The 19,555-nt window shown below is 41.9% G+C and overlaps 1 protein-coding gene and 1 long non-coding RNA gene across 2 annotated transcripts; one reads left to right on the forward strand and one right to left on the reverse strand.

The window, feature by feature from the left end:
- Positions 1 to 266: 266 nt before the first annotated feature.
- CALM1 (calmodulin 1) lies at positions 267 to 11,548 on the reverse strand. The gene is made up of 6 exons (XM_082058657.1): positions 11,411 to 11,548; positions 8,313 to 8,343; positions 7,285 to 7,428; positions 5,093 to 5,199; positions 3,411 to 3,546; positions 267 to 3,180 (listed from the first exon to the last, which is right to left on the reverse strand). The coding sequence occupies exons 1-6, from the start codon at positions 11,411 to 11,413 to the stop codon at positions 3,152 to 3,154; spliced, it is 450 nt and encodes a 149-aa protein (XP_081914783.1). The 5' UTR covers positions 11,414 to 11,548; the 3' UTR covers positions 267 to 3,151.
- A 119-nt stretch (positions 11,549 to 11,667) lies between these two features.
- LOC309442627 lies at positions 11,668 to 17,800 on the forward strand. The gene is made up of 3 exons (XR_014184643.1): positions 11,668 to 11,822; positions 12,391 to 12,582; positions 17,695 to 17,800. It is a non-coding gene; the product is annotated as an uncharacterized lncRNA (long non-coding RNA).
- The last annotated feature ends 1,755 nt before the right edge of the window (positions 17,801 to 19,555 follow it).

Raw genomic sequence — 19,555 nt, forward strand, 5'->3', positions numbered from 1 at the left:
AGACATCCATCTTTTCCATTAAAAAAAAATAAGCAAGCACACCAACTCTTATTCATAGCAAGGGGGTGTAAAGGTTCAACACTTTCCTGAGTGTTGTGGGAAGAATAACAGGTTTGAGAAAGTCAGTTAAATAAGTGTAATGATAAATCTAAAGCTAAGCTGGAGGACCTTTTGATTAACTTCATATTTCATATATTACTTGCATCAGTTGAAAGCAACATGAGTTACAGAACTTCCATGAAAACAAGCCACTTACAAGCAGGTGGTTAAGCTTCATCAGTTTATTAAAAGGATTATATGACACGGTTGCCTGCAATAGCAGGGGACTGGATCTGATGACCCAGGAAGTTCTTTCCAGTCCCATTTCTAAGCCATGCACCAAGTGTATCCAGCCCACACTTTCACATTTGGAAAAAGCCAAAGCCACACATACACACACACTCACAGAAAAAAAAAATAATAATAATTAAAAAAAAAAAAGTCCTTGATGACACCATTTCATTTCTCTAGATATTTACTATGCAGAAGGGAACAGAGCTAAAGTCCTGTACAGAGGATACATTTACTCGAGGTTGATGTGGTACTGAAGTCAGTTAATAATTAGATACCTCCAGGCAGATTCAGTTACAGGGCATACCAACACGGCACACTGCCAGACAATTTCTAATCAAGCCAAGAACCTCTTGCAGGAGTGAGGTCTCTTTGCTAGCAAGCACAGAGCACACTAAATACGCTAAAAGCAGCTGTTCTTAAATGAACTACCCTACCAACCGTGAGTGAATGACAGATAGATGGTAAGAAGCATTTACCTACTAGACAAGATCTCTCTGCACACTCAGGCAGAAGTAATTAGTTCAGAGCAGCAACCATTGCTCCTACCTTGTCTGTCTCTTGAGCACGTTCTCTTTAAAAGCTGGTCTATAGAAATCAGTACAGCCTTTCTCAAACACTACCAAAGCAGCAGTTTACAGCTGCCATGCAAGACTTCCAAGTGGTAATCACCATCATCATGGCCAGTTTGCTAAGATGGCGTACACAGCCATAGCAAAAAGCCTTTGCAACAACTAGAGATCTAAACAATTGCCTACATTCAGCCCATCTAACTTTTAGGCACTTGGTTAAGGTGTCTGGGTCCCTAGTCACCCAGAACCACCCCCCCCATCCCCCCAGGAAAAAAAATTAAAAAAAAAAAAATAAATAAAGTATCACTGAAGGCAGATAGCCTCAACTGCCTTCTGGAGGTGTCTCTTGACCCCCACTGAGCAAAGCTGCATCTCAGGCAACCAACTTCTTAACACTGGCACCTCAGTTAGACAGGATGAATGGAGACTTGCACTCTTCCAAGAGATAGTACCAACACTCCCCCAAACCAAAGGCATTAAGCAATTAAGGTTTGCAACTCCAGTTACGTTTGGAAACAAACTTACAATCAAGTAAAGAAGCTGTAGTCCCTCCCTCCCAAGCATAAAAGCCTTCCACATGGAGGCTCTGCTATTAAAAAAAACCCAAAAAATTTCTTCTTTCAAACAAAGAAGAGTGGACATGGCTGCTTTGCCACTCATTCACAGGGAAGCTGAAGGATCAGAGAACACTTACTCAGAGACTTGGAATGACTAAGCACTGCTAGTGCATGCAAAGCAGAAGTAACAAGATGGATTTAGATTAACCCTAGTCCTCTTCTCCACCCCACAAAATTCATGCGTTTGAGAAGATAGTCAAGACGTATCAGCCCCACTTTCCAAAAAGGCTTAGTTTTTTTTTGTTTTTTTTTTTTTTTAAACACATTGTAAAAGAACTGTCCTTTTGTTTTCTTTCTGTGGGTAAAGAAATGCATTTTTGGCATGTTTGAGAATCATAGATACCTATGAAGTCCATGCTGTTGAAGTTCTCTGACTAGTTTCTATAACCTGTCAAGAAAACATAAGCAACCTATACATGTTTGCCCAGTATTGACATGCATGCTCAGAGCTCTCCATTTTAGTGAAATGAGGTGTTACTTCTGTGCTGATAGTTGACGAGTCAGCATTACACGACTTTGAGACCAACTAAATTAACATTGTCGTAATATGAAAGGCAAGCACAAGTTCATTTATTTATAGCAAAGGTCTTGGGTTACAGGAGGTCGGTTCTTGCCATCTTGAAAAGATAGGGGGTAACTTATTGCATACATATGCATTATAATTTAGCAGCAAGTCATTCATAGAAACACTTCCCTCCTACTGCTTTTTTGGTTTATTATCTCAATTATATATATATATTTTAGCTTTACAAAGCATTTAACACCACCTTTAAGTTAATGGTCTTTTATTGGAAAAAAAGACTAGCATTTACAACTTGGAATGGACATAAATTGTAATATCTTGAACAGCAATGTTGATAGTTGTGCTGAAGTCCACAGGCTACTCCGCCAGCTCCAAGTCATGGTACAGAAGGTTTTAAAAATATGAGAGTCCAAAGATGCTCCCTCGGTGAAGTTTTCTTTTAAAAATTTTGTGAACGGTAACAGCCCGACACCCGTTTCACTATAGTGCAATGCAGACAATGTTAAACCAGTATTTTAACACAGACATGCCATCCATAGTTAAGATCATCGTATTTTTGGAGCACACTGCTACGTACAGGAGAACCATTCAACCTTTAGGGCATTTTCTCTAGGTTTTGCATCCTTCAACCATTTTGCTGCATACCATCCTGAGGTATAAACCAATTTTAAAGTAAACCAGCTATGACAATTTTTACTACAAATTGAACTAGAATCCACTGTAAAACAAAAGAGTGGATTCTTTTAGGTTGTTTTTTCCTTTTAATACAAATGTCTGACTGTGCTCAATTGTCAAGCTGCATGCATGAAAAACTGGCCAGCCCAAACAGTGTAATAGTCATTAGCAAATGGAACTTTTGAGTTCACTAAGTGCTTCCTTTTTTTTTTTTATTTTCAAGGTAGTACAATTACTTATATTGTAAAACTGATGTTTATCTTTTGGGGACAGGACCACCAACCATTACATGCAGTTTGTGGACAGAAGGTATTTTGACATTCAGTTTTGCTATACAGAAACAGAATGAATAAATGAACATTTTTTTTTGCAAGAGGTAAGTAAAAGATTCAATTTGATTCTTCTAGAGGAAAAAAGGTGTAAAGGAGGTCTCTTCACTTTGCAGTCATCATCTGTACGAATTCTGAAAAGATAAAAAGTCACTGTGATTTATTGTCTCCATAGTACTTCAACTGATAAGTCACTTAAACACACTTGACATTAAAAAAAAGCTCCTTTCACTGCATTTCAGTTTTTGTCCACAGAAGTGGACTGAATAAACTGGTGTCCCAAGTAATAGAAATTAATGCCCTATGCAACTGGCTTTCACTCAAGCTGGGTAACGGATTTGAGTCAAGACAAACATCTTTTTACCTTCATAGTTGACTTGCCCATCCCCATCAATGTCTGCTTCTCTGATCATTTCATCTACTTCTTCATCTGTTAGCTTTTCTCCTAAGTTTGTCATAACGTGACGTAGTTCTGCTGCACTGATATAGCCATTGCCATCCTGTGAAGAAAGAGTTGCACATGATCACAATCAACAATCCTGACATTGGTTAACTCTGAAACTACATCTAGGTTTCCAGTAACTCCTTCTGAACTAGCCTTACGGCACTTGGGACAGACATACAGACCTGGTACACTGCACCACCCTACAGTACATAATAGTCCCATTGCCTTAGGAAGCATGTACAACTATTGCATTGGAAGAATAACTGCATGCTTGATTTGTAGCTGTGATAAGGTATTTTAATGCTTTTAAAGAGCTTTCAAAAATAAACCCATAAACAAAATGGGTTGTTTTTTTTTTTAAGTTTCTGCTGCCTAAGCAAGGCCAAAAAAAAAAACCCAAAACAAAACACCAGTTTCCATACCAGCAAGAATAAAGTCAGCTTTCTCTTCTGTGTAACACTACCTCTACAACCAAACTGCAGGTGGCTAGGTTAGGCTTCTTGTCTAAGACAATATGGAACAAACCTTCAAAAAAAGCATTTAAATTCCACTCATAAGGAGTTGTGAAAAGCTTCGTGCCAAAAAAATAAAAAACCCAACAAAAACCAAAAAAACCCGAACACACAGGGTGGGGGGGAGTATGAGGGGGGAGAATGACACTAAGTCAGTGTTCTCATTAGTAGTATCCAAACCTAGAGCTCATCCCTGGCCATTTCAGAAACTGTCCTCTTCCATCCACAGGAAGAATACACTAGCTTAGAGCAGGAGTTCATACAGACATCACCAGTAGACAGGCTACCTCAGTGTCTTTAAACAGAAATCTAGTCTGCAGAAATAAGCCAACAGGGTAGATAAACTACTAACCAAACAACTGACCATTTCCTCCAGCACATTTTCCAGCAAAGTACTAGAGACTGCCACTTTTTTCCCACAAAAGCAGAAGTAGTAAGGCCTTCCTCCACACATGCGTGCATCAGCTTAGCAGCTGCACCAGCCATTGCTCAACACTATTCTCTTGTACCATCTGTCATATCCAGGCAATTCAAAGAGGGGAACCCCTGTTCTATAATTAACCTTCATAAGGTACACCCAGGTATCCTTAAAGACAGATGGAGCTGAGCTCTGTTTTCTTGAAGACAACCTCAAAGTCCACATCTTGAAAAACTGAACACGCAGCACTTCATGTCCCTTTAAATACTGATGACATCTTAGTTTCAAAGAAGTATAAAACCTTGTGCATCCACACAAACATTTCCCCAAAGCCAGAAGGTACAGAAAATCCCCACCCCTTCACTACACCCAACCTCCCCGAAGAAAAAAAACACACCCCACAAGCATCAAGTTCTGCTCATCTCTGCTCCTAAGGAAAGGTCAGAAAGTTTTCCTCATGGATGAGACTGAAGCTTAGATCTGCTGTGTAAAGCAGGTAGAAGCAGCCTGCAACAGTCCTGGTTCTGTTTCCAGAACAGGCCCTGCTCTCTTTCCAATTCCTCTGCTTCTACTAGGTGACTTTTTTCCTTCTAGACAAGAAGAGAGAAAATACTGAGGAAAAAATGGACATCATTACTGCTTCTAAAGAATAATTGTACTTTTATTAATACCTTGTCAAAGACTCGGAATGCCTCACGGATTTCTTCCTCGCTGTCTGTGTCCTTCATTTTTCTGGCCATCATGGTTAAAAATTCAGGAAAGTCGATAGTGCCATTGCCTTAATGAAAAGAAACTTCCAAAAATTAAACTTCCATGCTTTTCTTCACATGCACAAAAATCTGGCATTTGATTTAGCCACGGACAAGATTGACAAATCCTCTGTAAACTATCCTTACAGAAGAACTGGATCTTCTCCCTCAGCTGCTACCGCTGCTTTTTTGCTGTTAAGAGTGTGCAGTGGCCGCTGTCTCTGCACTGTTTCGACACAATCAACTGTTCTGCTCTCTCCGGGTCAAGCCATACCATTTGCAACCCAAGTTGCAAGTAAAATGTCAGTCTGATGCTTGAAGGTTAACCAATACTAAGACTTTACTTCACATCACTCACCAAAATTAATCATTTAGTTTCTTCAGATCTCCCCATTCCTGTGGGAGATTTCAGAAGGGAATGTATTATAAAGCTGACACTAAAAATCCAGGATATCTAAAAATCTGAGAAAAATTACACTTCACTCAACTGCTCATAAATACCTGTTCCTTGTTAAAAAAAAAAGTCATTTATCAACACATATTATATACCACAGAAGTAATGCACCATTTTAAGGGGCAACAAGAATCTGCCAATTCCAGCAACATGAAAAAAGCTGCCATTATTTGGTATTTCTGATAAGCTTAGCAGTAGGTGTTCTTATAGGTATTCCACTGCAAAACTGAAAATCCCTGGTAACACCCAGGCTTCATCCCTACAATTTTTAAATTCTTCATTCAAAGTAAGGATTCAAACTTCAGGCTGCTCAAAGCTACAAGAAAAATGGCATGGTAAAGAAACACATTCTATAGAACAGCAAAAACTACATCTGTATAGTCAGGATTCTGCCCTATATGCTGAAAGGAAAAAATGCATTAAATAGTTTACTGTGCAACTAAGAACTACCCATTGCTTGAGGGAAACATACAAACTGATTGGGTACATATAGCAAAGAAGCTAAATATGTGCAGTTTACGAAAACCTTTGCAGCTTCAGCATTACACAGCTATTTATCATCACGGCCAGCTTAGCTACCAGCTAAATCAGAGTACAAGTCTTGTACTCCGCTTTGAAAAAAATCCTCAATGAACACACAGAATAATAGCAAAGCATTCTGCCATAAATCAAGTCTCAACAGATGGGCAGGAATACTTATCTGAAGTCCTCAGTGTCCTTTCACTTTTAATCTACCAGCACAGCGTTGTGGACTGCAGCCTAGAGAAGTCACTAAACAAAAACTCTACATAGCACCACAAACCCTAAAGTTTTTGAGTAACTGCATCCAGGAGGTAAAAATTAGGGTCAACTTACACTTTTAAGAAAGTAGTTGTAATTAATGTAGTCTGATAAACAGATAATCTATACTCTTGCCAATATACTTTAGCTCTCCTTTTACAGAGATATTAGAGAAAAAAAAAAAATCACTATCACAACCAACACACAATATCAAAACCTTGATATCACTGAGCAGGGGAAAGCATTTTTCCTTTTATAACTGCTAGCCTGTCTGCAGTCTCAGAAACAAAATGTGCGGTTACCCTCTCTGGCATCCATTTAAAGCAATTCTGATAGACGTGATGCAGGAAGGTTTTTCTGCTTTTGCCTCCAATCCCTCCCACCTATTTATTAGCGATCCAATATACTACATTAGTCTATACAGTCCCTCCCTGTTGTGTTAATTCTTGGAAGTTTAGCACTATTCCACTCCTACCGCACTTTTGGCTTTAGACGAAACCACAGACATTAGTACAGCTATTAAGAACAACATGGGCTGATGAAACATGCCTAGAAAAGTTGGGTGGAAATGCAGGTTAACAGCAGGTCAGGGCAAGTCAGATAGCAACAGGAAGCCTGGGACCCATAAAATATTCAAGACAAACAGCATAACTTTGTCTCTGCCCATCCCCTTTTTTAGATTCTAATACTGCTGACATCTGACTGTTTTGCAGAGAGCAACCAAAAAAATTATACATCTGAGTTTAGATTCTATCGAGTATTTTGAAACTGCTTCAAGATAAATGCCATAGAATCTTTTCTATGCAGTTCAAATTCAGATGTGGAGGTCATACATACTTAAGATGATCACAGCACTAGTAACTACTTTTCCAACACTTACCATCAGCATCTACCTCGTTGATCATATCCTGCAATTCTGCTTCTGTTGGATTTTGACCCAATGACCTCATGACAGTTCCCAGTTCTTTTGTTGTGATAGTACCATCACCATCTTTGTCAAATAGGGAAAAGGCTTCCTTGAATTCTAGAGGCAGAAACAGTCCCAGTGTTTAGTAACATCACCAGCATGAGAAAACTACATACTAGAAACGCACTCCACTGACAATGCATGGTACAATTTTACGAAACATTTTCTGTCTATGTATTGAGAGAATTAACACTCAAATATTAATAAAAAAATTACTTACACTACCAACATAATTTACATCATATATTTAAACTTATTTCATGTGGCTATTATCTGCCATTACAACTATAATGCAGTTCAACATCATCTCGCTTGAGGCACAGTTGCACCATTAAGAGCAGCTACTTGGGAACCCACTAGGTTCCCTTCACCACTAACAGATTTACAGGAACAGTGTTGTCATTTACCACTTATTTTTAAGGCAGCAGACAATAAGAATAGGTGTCAGCCACAAGTGACTGGTCACTCCAGAAGGTCAAATAATGCTCCTTCTCCTAACGAGTTTGAATTACAGGCACTGTTCAAAGTTATTTAAAAAACACTGGCCTATATTAATGTGTAGTAAATCCATTTTAGGTTTATTTGTTGCTATTTCATTTTCTCTTTATTAAAAATGAAAGAGTACCTAGATCTGCTTTGACTCCAACAAGTTCACTTGAGTCTAGCAATTATTTCTGTTTGCAAGAAATCTAGAAGGACTTGGCTCAAGTCTGAAAGTCTAAAAAAAAAATCATTATCTGTAGTCCAAGGAACAAGCAGTCTAAATTAAGAGGCAATGAACCAGTAATCTTCTGCAATATTTTTTTAAAGTTAATGCTTTTTAAAAAAGCATTAGTACAGATTTGAAATTGTCACCTTTTTTTCCCCATTATGTTTGAGATAATATATTTTCTTACTGTCACAAGGAGTGAGGAAAAACAATTTCTCATCAAGTCACTTACCAGCAATCTGTTCTTCAGTCAGCTGATCAGCCTACATGAAGAATAGAACATTTTAGAATACTGTTTACCTCTAGTTATGTTAAGCCATGAGACACTTCCTTTAGACTGCAGTAGTGATTTATCATCACTTTTACAAAGCCACATTCAGTCCCTGGAATTCTGCCTCTGCAAGAAGATTTCACTCACCTACACCATGCAGCTGTTTCCAAAAGTATATAAGCCAACTTGTTTTGAAACTGCATACGAAGAACCAGACCCACCATCCTTCAACTTGGACAATCCAATTTGGTCAAGTGAAGGACACTGGGCAACTCCTTGCAATTGGTCAGAGAGGCACGAAATCCATAATGACATGTTTGGGGTGTCACATCACATCAAATGTCATTTCCAGCAGTACAGTGACCCTAATACTGCGTGGGGGTATTTGCACATTAGTGGGCTAACAACCAGTGTGCCACCTAGTGATCTAACACTACTGAGGCATCACAGCAAGTATTAGCTGACTGTAAGCCTAACAGAAGGGACTGTGCTGTGATATTAGAAGGAATCCCTACTCGCTATTGTTGAGATTTTTGCCATCTCTGACAAAAAAAGGCAATTTTTCAAGCATCACGTTGTTCTTCAATTCAGCCAAGCAGTTTAAGGTGCCTCACACTGATATATGGGTTGTTTTACACATCATTTTGAATGTCAAGATTTAAAATGCCTGCTTATGACCTTCTGTACATCAAGAGGCCACTGCTGCATCCAAAGGTACACAGCTCAGTGAGCAATTAAACTGGGCTTTCCCAGAGCTTAACTGTGCTAACCACATCCTTCCAGAAGCCTCTCCCTTCTGCATGAAGAGACTATCACAAAAAGCTCCGCTGTTTGGACTCAAGGGAGCTAACCAGTTCTTTATGGAGAAATACACATTTTCCTAGCAATTAAAAAAAAAAAAATCCAGATTTTACACACCTAGTAACCCCTTTTAAAGTAATTTTATTGAACAACTTTCACTGAACAGAGAATTTTATAGGTCAGAGAAAGCAGACATCTTGTAACCCTTTGTCCTAAAATATCATTATTCAAGTGTAACAGCCATTTAACTGCAGTAACGAGCAACAAATACAATGGAGAATTAACAGGCTATACAATCTGTTAAGCTCTTGCACAGGGGAATAGGGTAGGGCTGAAAGCCTGCTGTAGATGTTAAGTTACATACACAGATTTCAACAGTAAATAGGTGTTAGGATTGGGGTTTTTTTTGTTTTAATGTCTGTATGCAATGATTAAATAACTTCCCATATGCAAGGTGGGTTTGGGGAGGAAAAAAGTGTAGAAATGTTAAAAGCTAAAAACAGGATTCAAATTTACTAAGTCTTATTTAATGACAGCATAAAACTTCGGTTCAAATCCAGTTCAACTTTTACACTCTTTTTGTGATTTTCCAGAAAATGCGAGGGTTTTACCAAAACATTATCTAAGGAATTTACATAACAGACTCAATGCCCTGCAGAACAGGAAACAGAGCCACACCTCGGCAAAAAACTCCAACCCACAGCACCGGCTCACTGCCCCATTAAACAGAGCTGTTCCTAAAAATCGGATTTCGAATTAAAAAAAAAAAAAAAAAAACAACACCCCAAAACCAAAACAATCCACAACCTCGCACACAGCGCCATGGCAGAAGCACACAGCCCGACCCTAAACCACCATGGGGCTCACGTTCCCGAGCAACAGGCACAGCTACTGCCTGCTCTCCCCAGCCACAGGACAAAGGGTACCCAGGGCTGGAGCCATCACCCCACCCAGCCAAGTCATCAAATCCTGTCCTGGTGATGTCAGCCTTCCCCGACGGGAAGGGGAGATGGAGAGACAGAGCCGAGGAACACCCAGATTGCCAAAATGCGATTAGAGGTCAGCGTGCGACTGCTTCGCCGCTCTCGTAGGAAGCGAAAAACCGCCGGGAAAATCCCAGCCCTTCCTCTTGGCCTCTTTTGCGAGGAGTCCGGGCTGGCACTGCGGCACCCGGGGGATGAGGCTGGCTGCTCCCAAAGCCCACCGATGCGTTCCAGACGGGGAGGCGGAAGCTGGCATCGCCCGGGCGGGGCACAAGAGGGCTCGAAGCCCGCCGGGAGCAACAGGCGCCCTTCCCGGCCGGCAGCCACCCGCTGCTGCACTGCGGCCCCGTCTCCCCTCCCTCCCCAGCCGCACCACGTCCTCATCCTGCGGCCGGGAGGGCGCCCGGGCTCCGCCGCCAGCCTCCCTCATCCCCTCCCTCCCCTCGGCGGCCCGGGTAGCGGCTCTTCGCCCGCAGGCCCCGGGGAGGAGAAAGGCTGCGCTCGCCGCCTCCCCAAGCCCCCCATGCGGGCGTTGGGCCGTTGCCAACCGATCAACACGCGCTGCGCCCCGGCCCCCCCCAGCCGGGGGGTGCGCGGGGGCCGGGGAGGAAGAGGAGGAGACATGATGTAATGCAGACAGCGATGGGCTTCACCGCGGCTGCTGCGTTTTTTTGGGGGATGGGGGGGGGCGAGGGCGCACTAGCTGCAGCGCGGTGCCCTCCCCCGGGCCGCCCCCCCCGCTCCCTGCGCAGTGCAGCTGGTGCCGGAGCCGAGCGGGATCCTCGCCCACAGACCCGCGCCCCGCCCGGCACAGCCCCCGCCCCGCAACGCGCCCTGCCCGGCGGAGGGGCCGCGGCCCCGGGGAGAGGCGCCCAGCCCTTTCCGGAGGGGAGCGAGCGCCGCATGCGGGGGAAGGCGAGGCGGGGCCGCGGCGGGAGGGCACGGGGCCGGGGCGCCCACACGGCAGGCCCCGGAGAAAGGGGAAGGAAGCGGCGGAAGAGGCAGGGCCGCAGCTCTGCGGCGCTCCCGCGCAGCGCGGCGGGGGGGCGTCCGCAACCACCAGCCCGCTCACCCCGCGGGGACCCGGGCGGGAGGGACTGCGGCCTCCTACCACCCCCTCCCCGCGGGCTTCTCCCCCATCCCCCACTCCTCCCCGGGAAGAGCCCAGCAATGCCGATCCGACCGTCCCCGGCTCCGCAGCGAAGCCCCGGGTAGCCCCCTGTGCGCCAGCCCCTGCGGCAGCCCGGGCGCGCCGCGGTCGGTCGAGCTACCTACCATGGCGCGGCGGCGGCGGGCCCGGCGGCGGCTGCACGAACTGCGCGACCACGAGCGGCGGCGGCTGATGCCTCCTCCCCGGCGCGGCTCGGAGAAGTGCTGGGGCTGTGAGCCTGCGCCGCCGCACTATATATGTAGGGCTGTATCCCTCCGCCAGAGAGGGCCTTCTTCTCTCCTCCCCGGCGCGGTATGTGTGAGGGTGACTGCGGCGAGCGGCCCTGCCCCCTCCGCGGCCCGGCCCCTCCCCTGGCGGGCACACTCCCCCCCCGCCCCCTGCCGGGCCGGTTGCCCCCAGAGGCGCGGCCGGCTGCCCGCTGCGGGTGTGGGGCTGCGGTGGGTTACAGCCGAGCGGTTTCCCCCCCCACTTCCCCCGTCATGCTCCTATCCCCTTCCCCTGTCTCCTCGCCCCGAGGTAAGCGCCGCCAGGGGCAGGCGGGTGAGCAGCCCCCCCACAGGAGGGAGAGGCCCCGCTCCCAGGGCGGCACGGCTGCTGCTCCGCGGGCTGCACGGCTGACCCCCGCTCCCGAGCCGCGGGGCGAGGACAGCCTGGCCGCGGCAGTGGCCATTTTCCGGCGGAGCCCGCGGAGGGAGGACGGCCGGGCCGGCGGGGAGAGCTGCCCGCCGCGGGTCTGCGCCACCGCGGGGACCCCGCTGGCCCCACGTCGAGGCCTCTCCCCATCGCCCCGTCGCTCGCTAGTTCGGGGGTGAGGGGAATCTCGGCAGAGTTGGTGCTTTTTTTGCCTTTTTTTTTTTTTTTTTTTTCCCCTAGACCGCATCCCCGCTGGCGGTGCAGGGGCCTGCGCTCCCCCGGGGAGCCCGCAGCGGTACCGGGGAGACAAGGATGCCACGGGAAGCTGGGGGGGGGGGGCGTTAATAAAGCATATTCTTCGGGAAAATCTGAACGATAAGGGGGGTACGACGACACAGACTGTGAAGCTGGTATGTTGAAGTGAGCATAGCTGCCTTTTTTTTTATCGTAGGGCTTTTGTCAAGCACCAAAATCTAGATGATGGTAAAATTCAATCCAGAATCAGATGGTCTGCGACTGACGTGTCACCTCAACCCCTTCTCAGCAGAACAGCTGTAGCCTACAAGTGAGAGGCAGCAAAAGCACGTCCTGATGTCAAATGTTTTCTGGGTTTAAAGATTTTGTCTATCAACTGATAACCCAGGTAAATATTGTAGCATGCACACCGTACCTCCTTTACTAGATGGAGGCACAAACATGGACCCACACGGGAATCAAGGATCTTGGTTCTGTTTGTGACAGGTACCCTTAGATTTTGAGTTTCCTTATAGTTCAAGATATTATTAGTTAAGGTTTTAGTTTGGGCCTCTCTCTGGATTGGGAGGATAGTAGTATTTCCAATGTGGTCATAATTCTGATGATCTGCTTGCAGTATAGCACTAAATATTTTAGAATACATTTTTCTATTTTTCTGTTTTTGAAAAACAGTGCCTAATTTCAGTTGGGTTCTCTTTGTTTAACAATTTCAGTGGCTCTACCACTAGAGTTAAAATTTATTTGCTTGCCTCTCTGCAACCTAGTGATAGGTTCGCAAACAACAGTTACCTGTTTACAATCTAGAAGGATTTCTCATAGCAAACGAAATAGCATATTTAATGTGTCATAGTTTGTTCCCCAAACCATCCTAACATTTGTGTATATGAAATGGTGTCAGAAAGCTGATTTGCAGCTGGCTAGTCTGCAAATGATAGGTTTATAGACAGCTTCCATTTTAGGTGCAGAATGCCCAGCCTCCTATTTTTAATATACTTTTCTTAAAAAAACTACGAAGCAGTGACGTTGATATTTTTTTTTTGCCATGGAAGAACACACAAATCTCCATTTTGTTTTCAAACCAGACCAACAATTTTAAGCTCTTATTTTCCCAGCTTATTTTTTTTTTCTGGAAAACATGGCACAATGTTTGATGTGGGCTACAGGAGCTTTTGCTTTGATAAGCACATCTTGGAACTCCATGAGGCTCCTAGGGAGGTGTGCAGAACAATGTTCATGTACAAATAATTCACCTCATTGTGCTAGTCTCACACAGGTGAAGATCTCATTATTGAAACACTGAATTCTATTTGAATATTTGGCCAAGAAATTTGTACATTTCTTTCACAAAGATAAATTGCCAATAAAACCTCATGGTCTTTGATCAAAATGTTTCTAACATGGAAGGCCGAAGGTATTATCAGGAGAATAATCTTACCAACATTAAAATGTGATGGTTTAGAATATGGGTGCCTTATTTCAGTCTCTTTAAAATTAAGTACATGTAATATGTTCTTCCATTGATCCAAACTTTCATTTGTTAAAAAATTAAGGGAGTGGATTTATCTATTGAGGAGAGACTATGAGACAAGTAATTAAAATTTATTTAGATTATTTTACAGACTTATCAGCATTACAGCATGTGGACATATGTGAAGAAACTTGGAAATGTGGTAAAAGCCACTCTGTCATATTCATTGAATGATGCCAAAGATTAACAAGGCCTTTGAGTACAAGAATTGCTGTACATTTATTCCTGGTTTTTTTTAACTTTTTGTGCCTCCTTTTGCTAGCTCTTGATGGTTCACATCAATAATTCATTTATATTAAAAATGGAATTTTAAAATAAAGTTACTTTTAAAGTAGTTTGGAATATAGTTATCTTGCTTTATTTAAGAAAAGCTTCAGGATGATTAATTAAGGTGCCACAGTAACATTCTGCAGCAGTTTCTGTTAAATTACATCACTTTGTATTTGAAAATATTTCACAGCTAATGCTCCACAATAACATTCTGACTAAGGGGAATTTTTTTTCCTAATTTGACATACGGCAGTGATAAATGTAAACAAAACAGAATACTAATGTTTTGCTGCTTATTTAATGTAGAAAAAACCCCTCATCTGAACTGGCATCTGCCTGCTCCTTGTAAATTTGCTTCCAGTCAATTGTACAGCTAGATTTTATCAGTATTCTTTGTTCTCTTAAAATTTACATTCAGTTGTGGGCAGGCAAGAAATGCCCCTGTCACTCCAATGACATACAATGTCAAGTGATTTGCCAGGATCTTCTACAGTCTCATTCAAAATCTCCTGGATCTCAGTGGGAGTGGGACTGGGCCATGGAATTACTCAGTATTTGTGCCTAAAACCGTAGAGCTTGGCCATCCCATAGCTACACAGCTTTTTTATGAACAGAGGACTATGTGATAGCTATTAAGATGAATTTCTGACTGGATAGATTTACTGTTCTAGATTATTTTACTCTCCATCTCTAAGCATGCTTTTGTTGATTCTTGTTTAAGCTGGAATATTAACAAACAATTCTTTTGTAAAGTTATTAGTTGCAGTGAAAGGCTTGCAACCATTCTGCCTAGTATTAAATTTCTAAATTTTACCTAAATATGACAGCAAGGTTACAGTGTTGGTCTCTGTTTCTGCATAGCCTTAACATGTCCATTCTTTGGGAGCAGCCTAAGATACATGGAGGAATTCTGTTAAGAACATGGCAAAATACTAAACCTTATTACTTACATGCAGGGTGTGTTTTTCAACCTTGGCTTTGTCAATATAAGCACTGAAGAACATAGCTTCACACATATCAATTGCTTTCTCATACTATATACACATAAGTTAAAAAAACAAAACAAACCACTTCACAGACGTGCCCTGGGAGAATGGATGTGAGAACAGATGGACAGAAGTTTGTCATATCATTTAATGCACAGCTGGGAGGCTGATATTATGGCAATAAGCATAGATAACCAGTATATAATAAGTTAGAAACATAAGAAGCCAAAATCAAGTATACATGTGCGTGCAACATCTGTGCAACTGGAACAAATACATAATAAGTTTTCAGTTATATATGTGAGCTACTCGAACTGGGTTTGAATTTGTTGTATTGCTTTTCAAGTCAACTGGAATTCTCTCGGTACATCAGAAAATAGTTTTTTGCCCTCTCTATAAAATTCTGTTCTTATAGGCAATGCTTTTAGGGGAGACCATTTTCCACAAAATTAATGTTTCTAAATGCCATTGGCAGCTGTGAAAATCTAAGCCAGTATCCTTACAAAAATGCTCCATGAGCTTCACTAAGATTGCAAATAAGTGGGTGGAACTCCATTGAGATAAAAAGCTAGAGCAGAATTGAATTTTACCACATTTATACAAGATGTGAAAATAAAAATTGCTTTAATCTTAACATTTGAATTTCCAGACCCGGTAGCTCTTTTAAAGGGAACATGTGTTCCTGTAGATTACTGCTTCTTTTTTGAGAGAGAAAGAAAAAAACACCAAACTCCCTAATCTTTTATATTCTCATTATTTCTTTATATTTCCTCATTCCCACTGGTGTGTATCAAAATCACATGCAATTGTGGATTTTCACTGAGCATTGTTAGAAGGCCATCTGTGTAATTAAATAATAGTAGTTGCTACGTACGTTGAGTGTTCGTTGTCTTGTAAAGTTTTAGATGGTGGCATAAAACTAATTTAGCTGTTGGTTAGAACTTGATTATTTACACATTGCAATTAAATTAATTAATCCTTTTTTTTCTACGTAGCTACATAAACTGGCATTCTTGAAGCCAAATAATTTGAAAAGTTTTGTCTTTTAAACTTAAGGCGGTTTGAGTTGGGAATCTTAAAGATCCTATCTTAAAAAGACGTGCACAGATGGCAATTACAGACCTGCTCCCATACATAAACTCGGTCATATATCTTGCAGATTAAGCATTATAAAATAATTGTTTTAAACCAACGTGCTTTTCCCTGCCTTTTGTTTTTGTTTTGTTTTGGTTGTTTACATTTGAATGTAAAATAAATGAAAAAAAAGAACAAGGTGTTTTCACACAGTCTTAAAAAACAAACTTTACTTCATAGTCCTATGAAGAGTTCTCTACAAATATTGGAGTATGTGAAAACAGAATTCTCCTTCTCAGTTTTTGTAATTGCCAGTTTCATAGGAAAGTAAACATTGGATGATTCATGATATAAACAGAAGTTACTCCTTCCATTTATCTATTGTTTATGTTTTCTTATCGTTAGTGTTTTTAAGGACAAAAGCCAGATTATATTGACTATTTTTCAAGAATCAAATGCAGAAGAGGACAGAATACTTATGTATGTGTCTGCTAAGTATTTCAGATATTTACATAACATTGCTAAGCATACCTAGGTCATGCTTCTTCACTGTCGGATACACGTGTATGAACTATATTCCCTGATGGTAATTCCAGTTAGTACATCTGTCAAAGTAATTTATTTTTACCACAAATGCATTTTAAAATATTTCATATAGAAATATATGTATGGGAACAGTCATTCTAATGACAGGAAAACTGCTGTTTCTAATTTCAGTAGATGGATTCCTCAAAATTTTCAATGAAACAATGTAACAAACAGGAAGACAATTCTTAGTAATATTCACCTTTTTAGGAATGGCTTGAGTTTGCATTTCATTTATTAACAATAAGCTGGAAAACTGAATGGGCCACAAACTGGTTTACTTTATAGGTTCAAATTTTCGTCTTGGAACTAATAGATAAAAGCCAAACAGCTGTTGCTGTTAGCTACAGATTTTAAACCAATATACAGCTTATAATGGTATAATAAACTATGGTAAGGAAATATGCTTCAGAATTGAAGTCCTGAAGAAAGGTTGGAAATCAGTTTGTTCAGCTCTAGTACCATTGTTTCTCATTTCAGTTTGTCCTATTTAACATGGAAAAAGCATCTTCAAATATACTTAGGATTGTTTTTTTACATAATGGAAATTATTAAATGATCCGTTTACATTGTTTTTTACACCTCTCCTTCATCCAGGAGTAATTTGTTTTCATCTGAATGTTCCTGAGGGGCAAACTGGGACATCAATTTTGCAATAAAAGTCCCACCTAAATTTAATGAATATATATACGTATATATATAAAAGAACACATATGACGTAGTATGCTGGTTTTAGCTGGGATAGAGTTAATTTTCTTCATAGTATCTCAGATGGGGCTATGTTTCAGATTTATGCTGAAAACAGTATTGATAATAAAGGGACATATTAGTTATTGCTAAGCAGTGTTCACACAGTCAAGGCCTTTTCTGGCTGTCACAGCTCCCTGCCAGTGAACAGCTGGGGGTGCACATGGACCTGGGAGGGGACACAGCTGGGACAGCTGACCCCAACTGACCAAAGGGATATCTCACACTATATGATGTCATGCTCAGCATATAAAGCTGGGGGAAGAAGAAGGAAGGGGGACATTCGGAGTGATGGCATCTGTCTTCCCAGGTGACCGTTGAGCATGATGGAGCCCTACTGTCCTGGAGATGGCTGAACATCTGCTTGCCCATGGGAGAGGCAAATGAATTCCTTGTTTTGCTTTGCTTGTGTGCGCGGCTTTTGCCTTAGTTATTAAACTGTCTTTCTCTCAACCCATGAGTTTTCTCACTTTTGCTTTTCTGAGTCTCTCCCCCCTCCTACCGGTGGCAGTGGGTGGGGGGTGGGGACTGAGAGAGTGGCTGTGTGTGGCTTAGTTGCTAGCTGAGGTCAAACCATGACACACAGGCAGACAGGTATATAAAATCCACAGATATATCCTCTAATGGCGAAGTGTCCCTTACTTAACCCCAAATTGTTAATTTTGTAGTAGGTCTATGTTAAAAAACATTTTTTAGGGTCAGGTAAGGCTGTCATAGGTCTTCATGCTACAACTAGAAGTAAAAAATTCAATGACTCCACATATGCAGTTTAAGAGTAATCATAATTTTAAATCTGAATTGTAGTTTCCAGTACAGATTTTCAGCAACCATAAACATGCCCTGAAGTCAATAAATCCATGTTAATTTCCCCTTCTTTCACACACCTGAAATGAGGAGTTTCTATCAGTTTGTCAGATTCATTGGGCTAAGAAGCTACAAGATCAAAACCATATGAGTTAATGGATGTGAAATACTGCCATCCAAGAGACATCCAGTATTCTAATCCACCATACTATGGAGCTGGCCTGAGGTGAGAAGTGTTATACATACATCCCAAATTACAGGTGCTGAAAGCCAGAATCGTTGCCAGACAATACTCTTCTTCATTTGTCTAAAGTACATGAAGAAAGCTATGGGACCATTACATTTCTTTGGACCACTATTTTGTTTGTGCTTCCATCAACAATAAACCCACCTAATAATGAAATAACTTCTCCAACTGCCTGATTGCCATTTTGAGGGAGAAAAAAACCCCTAAGTTTTTCAACAAGCTTGAAGAGAAGATACATTTCTAGTATCATTTCCGAGAAACTGTAAAAATAAATTCCAATATCCACAGCATATTGCCAGAGAGCCAACAGACTGCCTCTCCCTTGGGAACCTGGCATGGCGGTACCTAGGAAATCCTCTACTGAGGGTTCGTCTTTTTAAAAGTGTTTCAGGGAAAAGAATTTTTAAAAGAATAGGAACATCTGATGCCTCCAGAATATAGGTTCTGATATCTCCCTTTAGGTTTCTCTTTGATCCAGTTCTTTGTCTAGAAATTCAGGTTCTCACCTTTGGGGGCACTAGCACACATGAAGTCCATTCTTGTAAAATGTCTGACCCTCAGAATATGCATGTGCCTCCAACCTAAAGCATCTCACATCATTTTTGAAATTCCAGAAACGATACCAAGAAAATCCATCTTTCTTTGTAAACCTGGAAAACAGAGCTGTCCCATGGGGCCTGCTGTTCTTCCCAACATTTTTGTGAGAGCACAGTTCATATCAGCTACCTAATTAAATCTCTGTTCTGCCTGCCTTATTCTGAGGCTGTCAACTTCTGTGAAGTAAGAATATTCCTAAAATCTGGTCTATCCCAGGCATCTAGCACTTCGTGCACACCGTTCCTGGCAAGCAGCACTGACCTTCCCTGTAGTATGGCTATTTGTTATTATTTTTGTGGTAGCAGAAGTATGCTAGATGCTAATGAAGTACTTATATTTAGTAAGTGCACTGTTATGTGCTGGCTGTGAAGCTGTCAGCAGCATTTTTAAAGAACACAAGTGTAATACAAAGGTGCATTGCACCGAGAATGGGATTCTTATGGTCTATAGAAGGGAATTACATTTAATGAGTTTAGTTTGGTTAGCCTTCAGTTTAGTTTCGGGTCTGCCAATACTGACATCA

The sequence above is a fragment of the Streptopelia decaocto genome (genome assembly GCF_964273445.1).
Source record: "Streptopelia decaocto genome assembly, chromosome: 7".
NCBI lineage: Eukaryota > Metazoa > Chordata > Aves > Columbiformes > Columbidae > Streptopelia > Streptopelia decaocto.